Source organism: Pholcus phalangioides, unplaced genomic scaffold (genome assembly GCF_987345545.1).
Source record: "Pholcus phalangioides strain wild (caught in Gottingen) unplaced genomic scaffold, Ppha-v1.0 ptg000009l_1, whole genome shotgun sequence".
In the NCBI taxonomy this organism is placed as follows: domain Eukaryota; kingdom Metazoa; phylum Arthropoda; class Arachnida; order Araneae; family Pholcidae; genus Pholcus; species Pholcus phalangioides.
The window spans coordinates 49,849,940-49,868,604 of NW_028301602.1; the positions used below are offsets into that span (position 1 = coordinate 49,849,940).

Genomic DNA, 18,665 nt, shown 5'->3' on the forward strand with positions numbered 1-18,665 from the left:
ATACAAGATAGTATATTCAACAAAATTCCATTAACTCGGTTTTACTCAGAAACTTCTAATGAAATGTTAAAAGGAATAATAACAGAATTAAAAGATAATAAAGTAAGTGGATACGCGATAAATCAACCCCCTAAAAATGCTTAAAATCATCTCCTTTGATACTATAAAAAACATCGCTGACCATCAGTAACTAATGGATTTTTTTTATGCTGAACTAGCTGTTACCCGCGATTTCATGTGATGAACTTTCAGAAATCCCGCCTTAGCGCGTATCTATATGTACTCTATATTTACTATATTCGTATATATATATATATACTTCCTATGCAACGGAAATTAGTGACGATTTTTTTTATTACGGGAGTCTGTGACGTTTTTTGAGTGATGGAAATCTGTTACGTTTTGTGTTACGGAAGTCGGTTACGATTTTGGGGTCAAGTTTTCATTTAACTCTTGCATATATAGGGACCCATTTGACACTATCTACCAATAAGTATTTTGACACCTGTGATAGAAAAGAAAAACTAACTTTATTCAAAATCAATAGTTGGTAGAGCCTCCACGAGAGGCAATTACAGCGTGAACCCTCCTGGGCATACTTTCCACAAGTCCTTGTGTGACGGCTAGTGGTATTTTCTTCCCCTCAGCTTGGAGAAGACATGTTAGTTCCTTCACCGATTTTGGATGGGTAGGGCACCCCTTAATTCGGCGATCCAACTCGTCCCAGAGGTTCTCGATAGGGTTCAGGTCTGGGCTCTGGGCAGGCCAGTCCATTCGATGAACCCCATTGGCACCATACCAAGCCTTGGTTAACCTCGCAGTATGACAGCTGGCATTGTCGTCCTGGAAGTAACAGGGGTCCACCCCGTAAAACTGCCACAACGTAGGAAGCACATTGTCATCCAAAATAGTGCAGTAGGCATCGGCGTTGAGCTTACCATGAATGGGGACCAAGGGTCCCACTCCATACCAGGAGAAACACCCCCAGACCATAATTCCACCTCCGCCGAACTTGACTGTTGGCACAATGCATTCTGGCAGGAGACGTTCTCCAGGCAGACGCCAGACGCAGATCCTGCCATCCGAACGGTAGAGGGTCAACCTTGATTCGTCGCTCCAAAGAACCTGTTTCCACTGATCTACGGTCCAATTTCGATGTGCTTTGCACCACATTAACCGAGCAACGCGGTTGGACTTTGTGATCAAAGGCTTATGGGCAGCAGCACAACCAGACCATGAAAGCCAATCAGATGTGCTTCCTTACGGATGGTATTCATTGAAACAATACTCCCGGATGCCTGTTGAAACTCCTCGCGGATGAGGGCCATCGGTTGGGTGCGGTTCTTCCGAATTTCTCTGAACAGCACCCGTCAGTCTCTATCTCCCAGTTTCGTTGGTCTGCCGACTCGGGGCAAATTCCGACAATCACAGCTCCCCTTCCACTTCTTAATCACATAGGCCACTGTCGATTTTGGGTACTTCAGCTCGCTAGATATGTCCCTTAACCAGTCAAGTGGCTACGACAGCGTTTGCCGTCGCTGCCGTACGTAATGTTGGTGCCTATGACGGCATTTGCCGACGTGCAGACTTTTCTGTCTTTTTCACATAGATATGACGAAATAATTTGTCATACATGTGCTGCCATCTCTGCACAGCCATACTTCTACTTTATTATTTCATCACTAGACGGGGTTAACAATTATATTTCAAGGTCTGAGATTATTATTACTATTATCTTTGTCATGCTTTGCAAAGCTGCATCACCATCGTTTTTGTTTCAATTTCCGACTGCCTTGCGAAGATGCGTCTGTTTTATTACTCATATATCTTTTAGCAAAGGTTCAACTACTATGGTTCCACATAAATCCATCAACAGCATTTCTTTTAGTCACAGGACATAATGACCGCCCCTCCCCACTTTTGGGGCGTCATATTATGTCTAGACACATTCGAGCTATAAAAAAATATTTTAACATTTCAAACTTCCAAGAAAAGGGGGGAAAAAAGGAAAAAGCACGCGCATCTTCAAAAAAAAAAATGGGCACTGCGGGTAACGCTCGGAGAAATTAATTGGACAGTTGACTGGTTAAGGATCGGTCATTTTTGTGATACCGGATAATTATACCTTTCTCGAAATCAGAGCGCTCCGAACTGCGCACCATCTTGCATGCGACTAATGCCGATGTTGTTTCCTACACGATATATACCGGCGGAGGGCGTGACGTATCGCAGATATCGTCATTTGCATAGGTGTTCAAATATTTATTGGTAGATAGTGTATATACTTCCTATGTAACGGAAATTAGTGACAATTTTTTTATTACGGGAGTCTGTGACGTTTTTTGAGTGATGGAAATCTGTTACATTTTTGTGTTACGGAAGTCGGTTACGATTTTGGGATCAAGTTTTCATTTAACTCTTGCATATATCGGGACCAAGTTATGTGCATGTACCCAGAGGTTCCCACATCTTACAGCAGGTCCCCTAAGCTGAAATAGATGGCGGGCCCCCAAACCAACTTTTTTGGGTCCCCGTTACTGGATGTGGGCCCTGGATTTTATTCATTTTAAAATTGATAAAAATTAAAAATTTTCGTGGCCACTCACAGGGGGTATGTCCGACAAGCCTTCAGGCCGGGGCCCCATGGAAAAGTTGACAGGTTTCATTTCGGGTGTCCCTGGATGAATCTCATTGATTTTTGTTGTTTAACATTGTAAAATTTGCAACACATCGGTAGCCCGAGATAAATCCAGTCAGGGCCCCCACTAAAATTCAACGAATTGGAGTTTGGAGACCCCCCCATGAGGAAGTTTTCTGGGGGTACTTGATGAATCACATTTGTTTTTTGTGTGTTGCTTTATTATTATTTTTATTAAAATTTGCTTCTTCAGTAAGCTGGTGCTTTCACGTGTCCCTTTCCATAGCACGCTGATGAAATGGGACGAAATAAACAAGATATGTTGTGAAGAGAAAAGGGGGGGGGGGGGGGGTTGGCCGCCAAAGGTGGTAGGGGGGCAGAGCCCCTAGTACTGTATATAAAATAACATGTCATGACTGATTCATCATCGCCGAGCCAAAACCGCTGAAGCTGTAAATATCAAATTTTGTGAATAGTTTTTTTCACGACGTAAAGACTCACTAAGAAATAGTTTTTCCATATTCGACAACCTAAGGGCGTCATAAGAGGGGGGGGGGGGGTGTCAACGTTGAAATCATGCCGAGCCGAAACAGCTGAAGCTATAAATATGACATTAGATCAATATTTTAATATAGACTCACTGAGAAGGGATTTTTCCAAATTCAACCCCCTAAGGGGGGTTTCAAAAGTTATATGGAGCAATCAGCACTGAGCCGAAGTCGCTTAAGCCATAAATATGAAATTTAGTTAGTATTATATTTTATAATGTACATACACACTAAGACAGGATTTCTGAAAGTTCATCACCCATGGGGGTTATGAGGTGAGAGTAATTTTGAGATTGCAAAATCCACACGAGCGAAGCCGCGGATAACAACTCGTAATAAAATATAATGCTTACTAAATTTTATATTTATGGCTTCAGGGATTTCGGCTGAGTGATGATTACTCCATATAACCTTTGAAACCCCCCCCCCTTTATTAGGGGGGTTGAATTTTGACATTTGACTTACAGTCTTAGACTTAAAACGAACATTCGATTATGTTGATTTAAATATTCTAACAAATAAAAACACTTCTCAGCAGGCAATGTACTATATTGGTTTAAAACATATTACTACAATAGGAAACAAGCTGTGCCATAATAAATGGTAAAATCAGCACATTTGAAATATAATGAAAAGAGTCCCACAAGGATCGGCCCTTGGGTCATAATTATTTCTAGTTTATATTAATGATTTATGTAAGATGAAGTAGAACGGTAAAATAATTTCATTCGCAGATGACACAAGCCTATATGTTGAAGACGGGGGTGATTTTAAAAATCTTTAAAAATCTAGTCTAAGCATCGGTGACCACATGTCCTGCATTTTGTCTCGTATTTTCCGTGACAGTCCGGTTTTTCTGCTTTCTCTTCTCCATCCAGACTTTTTGAAAAATGTCACAGTTTTACTCGTTTATAGTCGAATTTTTCTTGAATTTGTTGTTGCAATATTACCATATAGAAGTTCCGAAAATTTCATAAAATATTGCATTTCGTTTGAGGGGAAATCTAAGGAGGACACCTACATCCAGCAGTGGATTGAAATTGGTTGTTGATGATGCCACACCTATTAAAACCAGTATTTTAAATACAGTTAAACTCGGTTATAACGACATCGAAGATTCCGCGGGATTTCGGCATTATAACCGAGTCTGGCTGTATTGCTTTCACTCTTAGAATATTGTTCTAGAGCCCTTTTAGTTATTTTCTAACATTTACCGGTGATTATGTATGATCCCCACCTCATATTAGTTCGCTACGACGCAGTTCGTTTTGTAGAGGCCATATAATTATGTTCTACTACTGATGCTGGAAAAAAAATTAATGGAATAAAGTGAATATAAAGATAAGTTTAATTTTCTCCATCAGCAAAACTGGTAAAAGAAAGCCATAGACTCATATTGTTTAAAGTTATATGTGAGAGTTCAAAAATCGTATGAAATTATCTCGTTTTAAACATACAATTTTTGGACATAAAACCTCTTGGGTGACAAATAACATTTTCGAAAACTGAAACTCACAAAACCACAGCTTCAAGAAACGATATAAAAAATGGCATTCTCTTTGGGCAATGTTAGAGGAGTATTTTAGAAGGATAATTTTCACACAGCTTTCATTACATGCATATTTAATTGATAATTTTCAATCAAAACCTACAATATTTAATTAGTAATATCTGACATAATTTTCATTCAAAACATACAGTATTTATTTAACAATTTTCGAGATGAATTTCTTCCTTACATATTTATAGTTAAAGGGTTCCAATCTACTAATCTAGAAAAACAGATAACACGCATATGTAAGAAAAAACGGGAGAAAAATATTCATTTCTCACAAATATTGATATCATAATTAAAATGATACATTATGAGCTATATCTCTCAAATAGTCTTTAATGTCACATCTTTGATGATACTTATCAACTAAATTTTTTAATCTCTGCATAGAGTCCTGGTATTTCTTTCTCCTAATGTGATGGTTTTGTCCACTTACAATTTGCTCCATCCGCACTTCATTCAAACTCTGTTCTTTTTTTATGGCACCGATGAACTTCCATATATCTGGGTGGTGAGCAGATAATTGCTGTTGGAACGCTCGATGCCATCCTTCTATAGAATTGTTGGTATTAGGGAAATCGTTATGCGTTCCTTAAAAGCAGTTCCAAATGTCTATGTCAAAGAGCGGCTGACGACGACCACCACGACGAAAAGTACGCCTGATCCAAGTGTCTTCAAATTCACTTCTTGAGTTCTCTCACTCACTTATTGACCATTCACTCACTCCCTCACTCACTCACTGACCATTCACTCACTCCCTCACTCACTCACTGACCATTCACTCACTCCCTCACTAACCAATTTACTCGCTCGCTCAATCACTAACTCGATCAATCACTTACTCACTTGGTCAGTCACTCACTCGGTCACTCAATCACTTACTTACTTGGTCACTCAATCACTGACTCTGTCACTGGATCAATCACTGACTCACTCTGTCACTCAGTCACTACTGGGTCACTCACTCACCCGCTCAATCACTTTCTCACTCAGTCACTCAATCAATCACTCGGTCCCTCAATCACTGACTCTGTCACTGGATCAATCACTCGGTCACTCAACCACTGACTCAGTCACCGGATCAATCACTCGGTCACTCAATCACTGACTCGGTCACTCGCTCAATCACTTACTCACTCTGTCACTCAGTCACTCACTCCCTCGCTAACTGACTCCCACTGAACTGTTGTCGGTGAATTTTCCTATAGTTCGTTTCAGGTTAACTTTGCAGTGAACGGGAAGCTACGAGGGAACCGCATCACTCGTTGCTATGGGAACGAAAGCCTCTTAACCAATGTATCGATGCGCGGCCTCGGTAAGGTATGGCCGATTCTCGCCAATCTCACTGAGAAAAATGTTTTTTTTACGTGTAACGTAATGAGTGTAAAAAAATTGCAAAGTAAAAAAGTAATAACCATAGAATTAAAAAAAAAACCACTGCCGATATTTTCAGAAATTAAAGTGCGATTTTTTTTAAATATATTTTTTTTTTTGATTAGAGAGTTTTTTAAAATTTAGAAAAATAATTATCTTACATCAGCGCGTCACTTACTCTTCATTGATGTGCCGTAAGTAACACTAAAAATTTCGAAAAACATGGTAATATTTTTCTGCAATATTTCCCTTCCCTTAGCTGAAATTTATTTGTAAAAAAAATTCCAAACAATAACATAAAAGCAACGGATAATTTTAAAATACTGTATATACTAACCGTGGGTCTCAAAAGCTTGGGGATTTCTAATTGTTTTCTTCAATTTATATTTAAAAAAATTCACGTTAAATAAAACTTTTGAAGCCAATCAAAAAAAAAAATTAAGAACAGATTAATTCTGTTTTCACGTGAAAATTCAGGAATAGCACCAAATAATAATAATGATACGGAAAAGTTTAGAATTTTTCTACTCACTTTTCTTGCCGAAATTTCCGTTGCTCACCCAGCCCCCTTTCCCGGAACGGTATAACGTCGATGACACTTGTTTTCACGACAGTTTTAGTCTTTTTACGGTTCATGTACCGCTCATGGGGTTATTATGGATGATTCTTATCGAGTTTTGTTTACAGCGAGTATTCAGGAATGGAAGAGCCAGAGAACGTTTTAGCGTATGAAGAGAGATATAACTGTCACATAAAGCATGAAACTAACAAACTGTGCCCCCACCCCTCTCACTTATTTTATCTGAAGAGAAACTAAAAGCAAGAGCATCTGGAGAAACAGGTGGCCCTACTGGGTGGAACATGGCGTTTGTGTGAGTGAGACGCGACTCTTGTCAACAATCTCCGTGATCGGCAATAGGGGATTCAGCATCCACTACTCTCCCAAGAAAAGACGGCAAAAAATAAATAATTAAAAAAAAGGGGGATCTAAAACCAAAACTTCTGCACCCATAGAGACCCTCTCAAGATAGTATTGGCGCTCTCGTGGAAGAGAAACACTTCCTGTTATCTATAAGTGAATATCTGAATTCACTGAAGCCTATGTTCCGGAGAAAAAAAAAACTGATTGGATATTCGTATTGATGTAAACCTATAACAGCATGTAAAACTGAATGAAAAATTGTATCGTTATGGAAAATTTAACCGAATAGCGATGTAAAATATGTATGTATATTCAGTATATAACTGGGTGTAACAAAAAAAGCACGACAGTGATCGACAGTGAAAAAGATCCCTTAAGAATAAAAAAAGTGGCTACTGGGAATGCTTTAAGTTTTCTTCCGAGAAACAAGAAAGAATTCATTGAAAGAACCAAACAAGAATTCATTATAGTACATACTGCACCTCTGTAACAAATGCCTAGATTAATATTTTTGGTGAAAAAATAACCAAAACATATGACAGATTCATGGAAACACTTATTTTCCGGATATTATACTGAGGTGAACTCTGAAAGAAAAGTCATCAAGTCTCTGCCGGGACTCGAACCCAGACCCTCTTGCATTACGGGCAAGAGGGCCTGGCAAAAAAAAAAACCATCTATATATGACAGATTGCTTGAAAATTCCTAAAATATGATTGATCCCTGAAAAATGTCCAAAATACAACTTGCCATAAAAAAATATGACATTTCATAAAAATCTGAGTGTTATTTATCACTTTTGTGAATATTCTTTGTTGTTGCTGTTTTCAAATTTGTTGATACATATTTTAAAAAAAATTTCAAACAAATGTTTATTCAAAATTTTGTTTCCCCCACCCCTCAGCGTTCAGACTACCGTCGTGTCAGAGTTTTGTATATGTACTGAACAGTCTGAGTGCGCATTTAACATTGCACATGAAGTTTTAGTGCTGTCATCTATTTTTCAAACTGGAAGCGAAGTATTATGATTGATACTTTTATTGTTCTAGGTCTGTTTCTTTCTGAGGCATGACATTCTGAGGCATCATTGAAACAGACAACTAACCGCTACATGTGCGTACTACAGCAATAGCGCTAATGTTAGATTGGCATGGGGGGGGGGGGACTCGTGCCCCCCCCCCATGCCCCCGTGCATGTCTCTGATCTCTCCAATGTGCGCTAGGATTCAGATTGGAAGCGCTGATAACGAAATTTTTTGCTGAGGGGGAGGGGGTGTCAAAAATGGCTAAAAATTTGCTGACGTAATACTTGAACAGCCCCTCATGTATCTTTGTTAAAATGAAGTACAGTCGAATCCGGTTCTAACGAATAAATACAATTATAGCAAACATCTCGCTCTAACGAACACTTTTCTAATCCCCCAAATAAGTTTACATAGGAACAATGCTAGGTAACCTGGAATTCCTTTATAATGAAGTGATTCCTCTGATCTCTTGGCATTCGTTATAACAGGACTCGACTGTATATATTATATTTATAATTTGAGTAATTATCAAGTTAGAGATATTTGTTTAATTTGAGTTTGTTTGATAATTGGTACATATATACATTTTTAGAAAGTGTCATCAGTACATATAAATTAGCAATTATGTGACATCAATCATTATCTTCCAATCAGCCCAGGGGAATCTGGGAAAATTTCCCTTTTTCATAGTAGATACATAGATCAGTAGTTGATTGTGTATTCGAGAGGAAGGAAATTCAGTAGAATATACTCTGGCTATTTTTATTAGCATTTATTATCTGACTTATCTTGTGCACTTTATCCAAGAAATAAACAAGTTTTCCACTGATATTACTTTGCTTTAAGTCATTGGGTTGGAAATGAACTCAAGAGCTAACCCTAGCGCAGCGTTTCTCAACCACCGGGCCTTGACCTCATTCATACTGGGCTGTTTCATTTTTCCTTATTCATTTGCCATTGGTGTTGTGTATGATTGGGCCTTCCACTCGCAAAAATGAATGAAACCGTGCCGTGGGCTTGCCAAGGTTGAGAACCACTGCCCTAGCACATGTGTTTCACGACACTACTTACGTCAGATATGGTGAGTGAACCCACAAACTCATTCAGCGATCAACTGACACCCACCTTTCGTCTCCTTGGGACTCAGAGACTGCATGCGTTTTTTGAGATTTTCACCCTCTCAATGTGGTTTGTGACACCATATTCCATTGCAATTTTTGTTCCTCTTGATGCCTACTAACAACCTGCTGAGTTTGTCGGTCCATTAAAACAGTGGTTCCCAACCTTTTTCAGTCTGCATACCCCCAGCTGGCTCGGTTCCTTCCCGCGTACCCCGAACCCTCTGGACCCCCCCCCATCTGTTTCACTCATTACATCTTTTTAAAAAAACTTAAAAGTTGAATTAAATTAAATGGTCTATTTTTTCATAATTTAGCTGTTTTTATTTTCCAAGTAAGCAAACAAATTAACACAAAGATTGGGAAAAAAACTAATGTGATGTTTGGGACTGTATCGAATCAAAGTTTTGAAAAACTAGGCTCAAAAGAGGATAATTATACAAACTCAAATCTGGAGGCGTTCAATTTGCTTCTATATTTATTTTTTATGTAAATATACGAAGGAAACGCCCCATTCAACAAGCTCCATGCTAACAAACAGCAACAAAAATATTATGGCTTTTCTAGAAAGTTCAACGTATTCGTCACGGCGGCAAGCCCAAAAACTGACTAGGTTCACCATTCCATCATTGAAGAGGATCTTCAGAGGGGTATCTGATGCAAGCTCTAGCAATTTCTCCTTTTCTGGAATAGACAATCAAGCCGGTTCAAAATAGTCTTCTTTGAAAGGATTACATATCCACACTGATTACCCATTTCCGGCTCTGAAAAATATTTCTCAAACGAGGATTTCAATCCGTCCAAGTGGCCGACTGTTAAGTTTAGATCGGCTTGTGACAAGAAATCGTGAAGTGTTTTAAACACTTCCTACAAAAAGGGCTACCTTGTTTCGAACAGCAACATCGAGACTTAACCCTGAGACAGCCACGTAACTTTGATGTACAAAAGCAAAACGTTGTGAAGGATGCCCATGTCTTCCCACGACCGTCTTAAGAGCATCATGGACCCCCCCGGGCCAAGTGGTTTTTCTGAGGCCCTACCAGGTACATTCTAGAAAATTTTAACCAGATTTCATTTTTGTGAGGGCCGTGCTCACAACAATTTAAACAACCTGTTGTTGATAGGATTCACCTTGACAAAGTTGAAAACCTTGATCGCTTCATCAAGAACGTTTCGCAAATTTGGAGGCAATGATTTCGATGCAAGGATCTGTCTGTGAATATAGCAGTTAGTCCATTTCATTTTGGGAGCGACTTCTGCCACGCGTGCACGAAGCCCCGAATAGCAACCTTCCGAAGATTTTCCTCCATCTGTTGTGAGCCCAATGCATTTTGACCATTGAATTCTTTTTCAATGAAATAATGATCAATTGCTTCAAATAAGTCTTTAACAAATAAAAAGATTTACTTCGAATTCTCTTTCAAGTGCTTAGCAATTACAAATAGCACAGAATATTGCGCAAAACGTTGATACTTTCGTCGACTTGGATAGAAAAAAAATTCACAACCTTTGACATAACTTATGACTGTGCTGCCAACATCGTCTGACATATCCTGTATTATTTGAGACACCGTATTATTTGACAGAGGTATAAACTCATTATAAGAGCACTTTCCTCTGCAAACATGCATCTTACAGCATATTTTCACCAACAGTGTGATTTTTTCCTCGTCTCGCAATACGATTGCTAATGTAGTTGGAGGTTCCGACAGTTTTGGTAGAATCACTTTTGGAAGATTCAAAATATGTTTTCATGTTTATAAGTGCGCTGTATTTCATTTCAGTGTTTCAGTCAGCTTTCGGAGAGATCTAGTTTTTAGCTATTGATCCATAGCGCAAATCATGTGAGTAGTAGGTGCTTGGTAGAAAAGTTGAAGTAGTAAATTGTGGGAATAACGCGCACAAGCCTCAATACAAACACCCACAACAAAGGTTAAACACAACATGGATTAATTCTCCGCTTTTATGCGCATCCCAGCATGTGTCAACACTCAAATCTAAAACACCGAAGAAAAGTGAGCCGAGAGGAAGGAGTTCGCGAATCCCGATCATAGGTTGGGCGGGAGGAGGGAAGGCTGACTCTTCCAGCGGACACAACCCCTGTTATAAAAGATTTTATTGATAGGGAAGGCCAATATATTACAACTAACAATATTAGTAAAAACTACCTTTAAAAATTCTTTTTAATGTTATTTAATTATTTTGTTCTTTTTTTAGATGGGTGGCTGCCATTACCATTTTCTTTTCGCGTACCCCCACTTGGGAACCTCTGCATTAAAAGAACACCCTGTGTGTGTGTGTGTACATATAAATATATACAAGAAAACGGCTGTTGTTCTTCTGCAGGTATTTGATGGAAACCTGAATATATAAATTTGTATTAAATCTTTAAGCAGCATTGACGAGATATCTCGAGCCTCTTTAAAACCTTTTTAGCATTGCTAATTCCAAATATTTTGTAGTAAAGTTGATTTCTCAATGGAACACTTTTCCTTATACCCCATCATTTGCACCTGCGGAAAAAAGGATGAAAGCCTACTTTATTATAAAAGACATGGCATTTTTTGAATGGGGATTAGTGATTTTTTTTGTGCAACTTGAAGGGTAAAAAAACCCAAATATGATTGAAGGTGATAGCTCCCCTCAATATTTTTCAAAATTTCATCTTTAATTAAAATAATAAAAGAAGCCCAGAAAAATTCTTTGGGCTTGAATTCGTTAAGACGCGAGAATATACAAAAACCTCTGTAAGACTAGTCCTTATCTACAAAGCTTTGATATATGTACTGCTTGCAGGATTTAAGCTAAATAAAAAATTCCTTTTGCAAAAAAGCAAAAATGGTGGGAAAAGCTTTAGCAAAATGTTACATGTCCAATGTAATGGTTGATGGTTGGATGTCTACTTGTTTTGTAACTCATGTACACATTTTTGCAAAAGTGGTTACTACTTCTTTCGCATTCTACGATTTGATTTTCTTTACATTTTGTGAAAAATGCAACCGTAGCTTAAAACCTGACCGCTTGCATTGTGAGACATAGCTTCTTAAATCAAAATTTGTCCACAATTTTTGCTCCTCTTGCAAATCACTCATAAATCATGTTGCTCGTAATCGAAAGTTTTACTATATTTAATACTGTCGTTTATAATCAAAAGTTTTACTGTATTTAATAGGCGTCAATAGAAAAAAACAAAAATGACAATTCAGAGTTGTTCTAATAGGTTGGAAGTTAGAAAAAAAAAAGCAACAGACCTTGGATAACATCTGCAGGGTAGACAAATGCACTGGGGACAAAACCTTCTTGACCATCAGATCTCACAATCCAGAACCAATCATGATCTTCTCTATTTAAAACAGTCACAAATTCCCCTCTTTCCACACTGACATCATTTTCGTCACGGGCTATGAATGTATACAGGACAATGTATCTGCCAGCTGGATCTTTAAAAAATGGATGAACATCTGGCAATGAGCTCTGTGATGATGAGCTGGCTAAATTATTATTTTGCTTCGACGACAAAACATTATTATTGTCTGAATGCCTAGCTTCAGGAACAACACCATAACTCTCAGCATCGGAATGCTGTCCACTATCGGCTGATTGAGTACCCCTAGAAGAATTTTGATCGATTTCTTGTTCCCCTTCGTTACGGGGAAGTTTTTTGTGCTTTACATTAACTGTTATATCAGCGAAATGACTTCCATAAGGAGCACAGTAAGAATGGGGAATAAACCCCTCCATTCCATTTTCGGCGATAACATACACCCAGTCATTTTCTTGATACAACAGATTGACAGTCTGGCCACGCTTAACTTCGAGTTCATCATCAACACAAGGGGTAAAATCATGCAGAACAATCATCTTAGAATCTGGAGAAAGTCCATTTTCTTTTTCAATTCCAACACGAACCAATGTTTCTATGCTGGCACTTCCAGTGATTCTACCAATGCTAGGAGTTCTACTGGATAACTTTTCTCCATCTAAAAATTCAGAAGAAAACAATCGTAAAATAATTATTACAAAAACCACAAACTTGGTGCTCAATGAAATAATGATATTAAATACCTCATAGAAAATAATATGAACTCAAACAACCTACCACCACAGTAATCAGCCAAAAATAAAGTCATCAATCGCTCTTAATTTTTAGCCTCTTCACCCCAGAGGTATACATATGTGTGCCTTCATCTTTTTTCAACAGTTTTTAATGGTTTTAATGTCATTTTACCATACAATAAACACAAAGAAAAAAAAATTAGGTACCAGCTCTTGAAGATGTTATTAATTTATGGATATTATTATTATAATGAATCGTGGAATGGCAACAGTGTAGCATTAGAATGTCAGCTCGGTTGTTATTGCCATGTATGTCTTTGCTGGATGTGTTTATTAAAGTTTTTGTTAGGTTTTCATTTGTAATCGATGTAGCATCGTATTACTAAACATGGTGGCAGCAGTTTTGTAACTCCACCTTCAAGCAGGAGAGAAGCCGAATTGCTTCGCCATGAACAAAGCAGCACAACGGAAATTGACTAGACGACTGCTGTTGCCTCATAGGAGGAGATAGATGCGAAAGTCTGGGGGGGGGGGCACGATGATGATGCCAATTCATATATATGCATATGCACTACCTCACCCGGTCCAAATTTAGGATTTGGAGCAGTTTTGAAGCAGCAAAATATAGGATTTGGAGCAGTGAAATTAACAATATTTTCGTTAACCCCCACCCCTTTTTCAAAATAAAACAACTGCACTTTCTTTTGTTATCAAACATCTCTTCATCAGCTTGTTTTTTGTTTTTCGTGTTTCAACCTTTTAATACCTTGTTTGAAAGAGCGGCTGCCATAAAAGTTTTCCCACCAGTCTATTTAAGATGATTTTTCTTACTGAGGGCACTATTTGCTGCCTTGAACAGCAGCACTTCAAATGGGCTAAAAATGTTCTATATAAGTTTTCAATTTTTTTATACTTGGAAAGAAATTGTTGCAAAATGGGAGAGAATTTCGGAAGAATCAACACGATGTTTGGCAATTCAGCACTCATTATTTGGCGAGATTGGCGACTTAACACTCGGGTCATTCCATGTCAAATCACCCAGCCATGACACCCATAGTCTCAGATTTCAATGATTTTTTTTATTTGTTGCATTTACCATTCTTATTAACCGTGTGAAATATTATTTGCATATCTCTAAAATTTTTTGAGAAAAAAATGTTGAAATTTATCAAAAACTGATGCAGATGACTTTTCCGAGGCTCAATTTTTAAGGGGCATTGTTTGAGAAAATAAATCATAACTTTTTCAATTTTCAATATATTCAAGTGAAATTTTCACTAAAGTGTTCACAAAAACATACAGAATATGAATAAAAATAATTCATACACTTACATTTGAAATTTACATGCAAAACAATTATGTAAACTTTGTTTTTGTGGAATTTTTCGTTAGAAAAAATACAATTTTTCTAACGTATTTTTAGACCAGAGGCACAGCAGTTACCAAAACAACTTTTATTTTAAATTTCTCCTAAATATATGAAGTAAAATACTGGAGAAAAAAAATAATGGTTTTTTGACCGTTAATATGTTTATTCTGGCTCGCAACACAAAATTCATCGAAATAAGACTGGATCGTTCCGATTTCAAATCATTCAACTAGATACTGAAATGCAACCCATCATCCCAGATTCCAATTATTATTTTTTATTTATTGCTTCTACCATGCTTGTTGACCATGCAAAGTTTCATGCAAATATCTCAAAAACTTTTTGAGGAAAAAAATGTTTTCTAACCTCACGAATGACGTCTCTTAGGCTAACTCCATTCAAGCAATATTATTTGTGAAAATATATCATAACTTTGCAGATTTTCAATATATTCAAATGAAATTTCCACTAAAATGCTCACAAAAAAATGCAGATTATGAATAGAAAAAATGTAAACTTTAGAGGGAAAAAGTAATTTAAATTTTATTTATTTATTTATTTTTGACACAATTTTTTAAACACTTTTTTTTTGGATGCACAGCATGAATTTTCAATTTTATTTAAATTTAATCCTGTTAATATATTAAGAAGACTAGAAAAGTAAACATTATTTTGACAGTTAATACATTTGAGTAACAAAACAATTGTACTTATATGACTACATTAATTATATTTGTACATTTTGACTTAATATAATGATTCATGCTTAGTAAAAAGAAATTTATATTTTATTTTTCATGTACGCTTATACATTTATTACAGTATTAATTAAATTAAGTTTCATGAGTAGTTAATGCAATAATTCAAAACAATTAATAAATTTTAAAATTCTAGGATTAAATGAATTCATGAAATAATTAGAAATGTTAATGTAATGTGTCAAGTGGGAGTTGGTGAAAAAAAAAGGTTTTGGGTGAATAAAATAATTTTTCAAATTAAACCTTCATGTTCAGATTCTTAGAAGTGTTCAAATTCCAAATAATTAATTTCACTTTTAATTGATCTATAAATATTTCTTATGATGCAACAAAGACAAACTTTTGCAATCTGATATATTTTTGCATAAAGAATTATTTTGTATTTGATAAATCCAGATAATGTTAATCATATATATAGATTAATTTTTGAAGTTTTTTAACATGCTTAATTATAAAGTTATTTTACCACAACAGTGTTAAATTTTTTTTTAATTACTTCGACTTTTACAGTATATATTTTAATAAACATATATTTAATGTATATGATAAATATGAAATGGTTATACTTGTGTGAAAAAAAATCTACATTATAATATTTAACACAAGTCTCTATATATTTTTCCCAAGAAATGATTTAAAATTGCTGATAAAAAGCCAGAATATGAGGCATTAAATCACAAAGAATGAAATTATCAGATACAACCTAATTGTTGTAGCTGAGGCAGATGGAAGAGAGTAGAATGGAAAACCTAATGTATATAATGCCTGGTGGTGATATATAAGATGTGATGTTTCTTGTTGTGATGATGATTGTAAAAAATAATATCTTCTGTGAAGATATGAACTATGGCACACCAGTCTTTGTCCTTCAGAGGGCAGCTGGTGTCTTATTTAATTATAAGACTTTATCCCAGCAGGTGATGATAAAGTCACTGCTGCTGCTTCATTGGGAAAAATAAAACAAAAGTGTTAGAACTAAACTGCCCCCCCCCCCCCGCTATCCAATGATGCAAGTCTCAATTATGATCTTGCTGAAGACAGAGAACATGCTCCATAAAGTAGCCTACTCCAGGGTTAGCAAATTTTTCTTATAACACAATTTCCATTTGAGCTAAATATTTTATATCATCATTTTGGAAATAAAGGAAAATGTCAGAAAAGACACTTGAAATTTATAGTGTTGGAAAAAAAACTGGATCTGACTGTCATAAAAAGTGTTATGCAAAAGTGTAAAATCTGTTACCCATTACATCATTGGACCCATCAGACATCAATATTGAGGAGTGGAGCAAGTTCTGAACATTTATCTACTGTGTGTTTAAGCATCATAGAGCTTTTTTCTCAAAGTATGAAATATATCCGGAAGCATGCTTTAATCCTTTAAAATGTCATAAGAAAAAAATAACAGAAGGTTTAAGGATAGTAAACTTGTATTTTTCATGTATAAATGAAATAAACGGTTGTACAAAATCAATTCCAGGGCAAAAAATATGCCATGCCTGTAGAGACAGCGAATATAAACAACAATAAATTAAATGAAGAAACTGAATACTGTGAAGAGATGAACAGTGACAGTAATGTAGAGAAGTAACTTGGAAAAATGTCAATTATTAAACAAGAAGCACTTGAAGAAATAAATTCATCTCTACAGAACATAGAAGAGTCACCAATTAAACTTCATACGGTAGCTCCACAGTGCAAGTCAAACAATGCCAAAAGAAAAGTTGAATCTGCTTGCAACACTTTAAAATCAAATGTTTGTAAAGTTTTTGAAGAATCACCAGGAAATGAATCTCAATGTACACTTATAATAATGAAGATATTAAACAGAAAGCAAATATGAATATTTTGATAAAGTTAATTAGAAATAAGACTCAATTTACCCATCACAACAAGGGCAAATTTTAACTCTGGCCCCTGCTTTAAGAAATGGGAACAAGGAAAAAAAAGAGTTCAATGTCACTGAATATGCCATGAGAGAAACAGGAGAGCTTTTGTAAATGAAAAAGCAAAGGTGAGCCATTGTGTTTTTATTATAAAAAGAATCAAAAATTAAATTTCAACGATTTTTTTGCAATCTAATTTTTTAATGCAAAGGTTTAAATTTTCTTTCCTAGTCATAATCCACATTTTTTTGTGAGCATTTTAGTGGAAATTTCATTTGAATATATTGAAAATCTGCAAAGTTATGATATATTTTCACAAATAATATTGCTTGAATGGGGTTAGCCTAAGAGACGTCATTCGTGAGGTTAGAAAACATTTTTTTTTCTCAAAAAGTTTTTGAGATATGTACATGAAACTTTGCATGGTCAACAAGCATGGTAGAAGCAATAAATAAATAATAATAATTGGAATCTGGGATGATGGGTTGCATTTCAGTATCTAGTTGAATGATTTGAAATCGGAACGATCCAGTCTTATTTCGATGAATTTTGTGTTGCGAGCCAGAATAAACATATTAACGGTCAAAAAACCATTATTTTTTTTCTCCAGTATTTTACTTCATATATTTAGGAGAAATTTAAAATAAAAGTTGTTTTGGTAACTGCTGTGCCTCTGGTCTAAAAATACGTTTGAAAAATTGTATTTTTTCTAACGAAAAATTCCACAAAAACAAAGTTTACATAATTTTTTTGCATGTAAATTTCAAATGTAAGCGTATGAATTATTTTTATTCATATTCTGTATGTTTTTGTGAACACTTTAGTGAAAATTTCACTTGAATATATTGAAAATTGAAAAAGTTATGATTTATTTTCTCAAACAATGCCCCTTAAAAATTGAGCCTCGGAAAAGTCATCTGCATCAGTTTTTGATAAATTTCAACATTTTTTTTCTCAAAAAGTTTTAGAGATATGCAAATAATATTCCACACGGTTAATAAGGATGGTAAATGCAACAAATAAAAAAAAAATCATTGAAATCTGAGACTATGGGTGTCATTTTGGCATTTTGCCGGGTGATTTGAAATGGAATGACCCACTCGTATTCTGCAACATTGGCGATTTAACGCTTATTATTCGGCAAAGTTTCTAAATTAGAAATCGGCGGACATGCGCTTTTTACTCCCAGAATAAAATTTTTTTTCCCCACGAAAAATCTGGATTTGACGCAATGACGATCGAAATTACTGTATAATTTCTGCTGCTTCCAGTGGCGACTTTTTTTTTTTGAAAACAGAAACTCGCATTTGTGCTTTACAGCTGAAAGGCCATTGAAAACCATCTTCAGTTGTACGATCACGAATAATAACGGGGTTTCGCGATGCTGGGGCCGATAGTTTAAATAAGGCGATAGTTT

The 18,665-nt window shown here is 36.0% G+C and overlaps 1 protein-coding gene across 1 annotated transcript in view; it reads right to left on the reverse strand.

Moving 5' to 3' along the window:
• Positions 1-18,665, reverse strand: part of Dlish (Dachs ligand with SH3s) — a 121,235-nt gene that overhangs the window by 73,071 nt on the left and 29,499 nt on the right. The window contains exon 2 of the mRNA XM_089236472.1: positions 12,431-13,159. Within this exon, the coding sequence (XP_089092598.1) occupies positions 12,431-13,159 (729 nt within the window). The remainder of the gene's footprint in view (positions 1-12,430; positions 13,160-18,665) is intronic.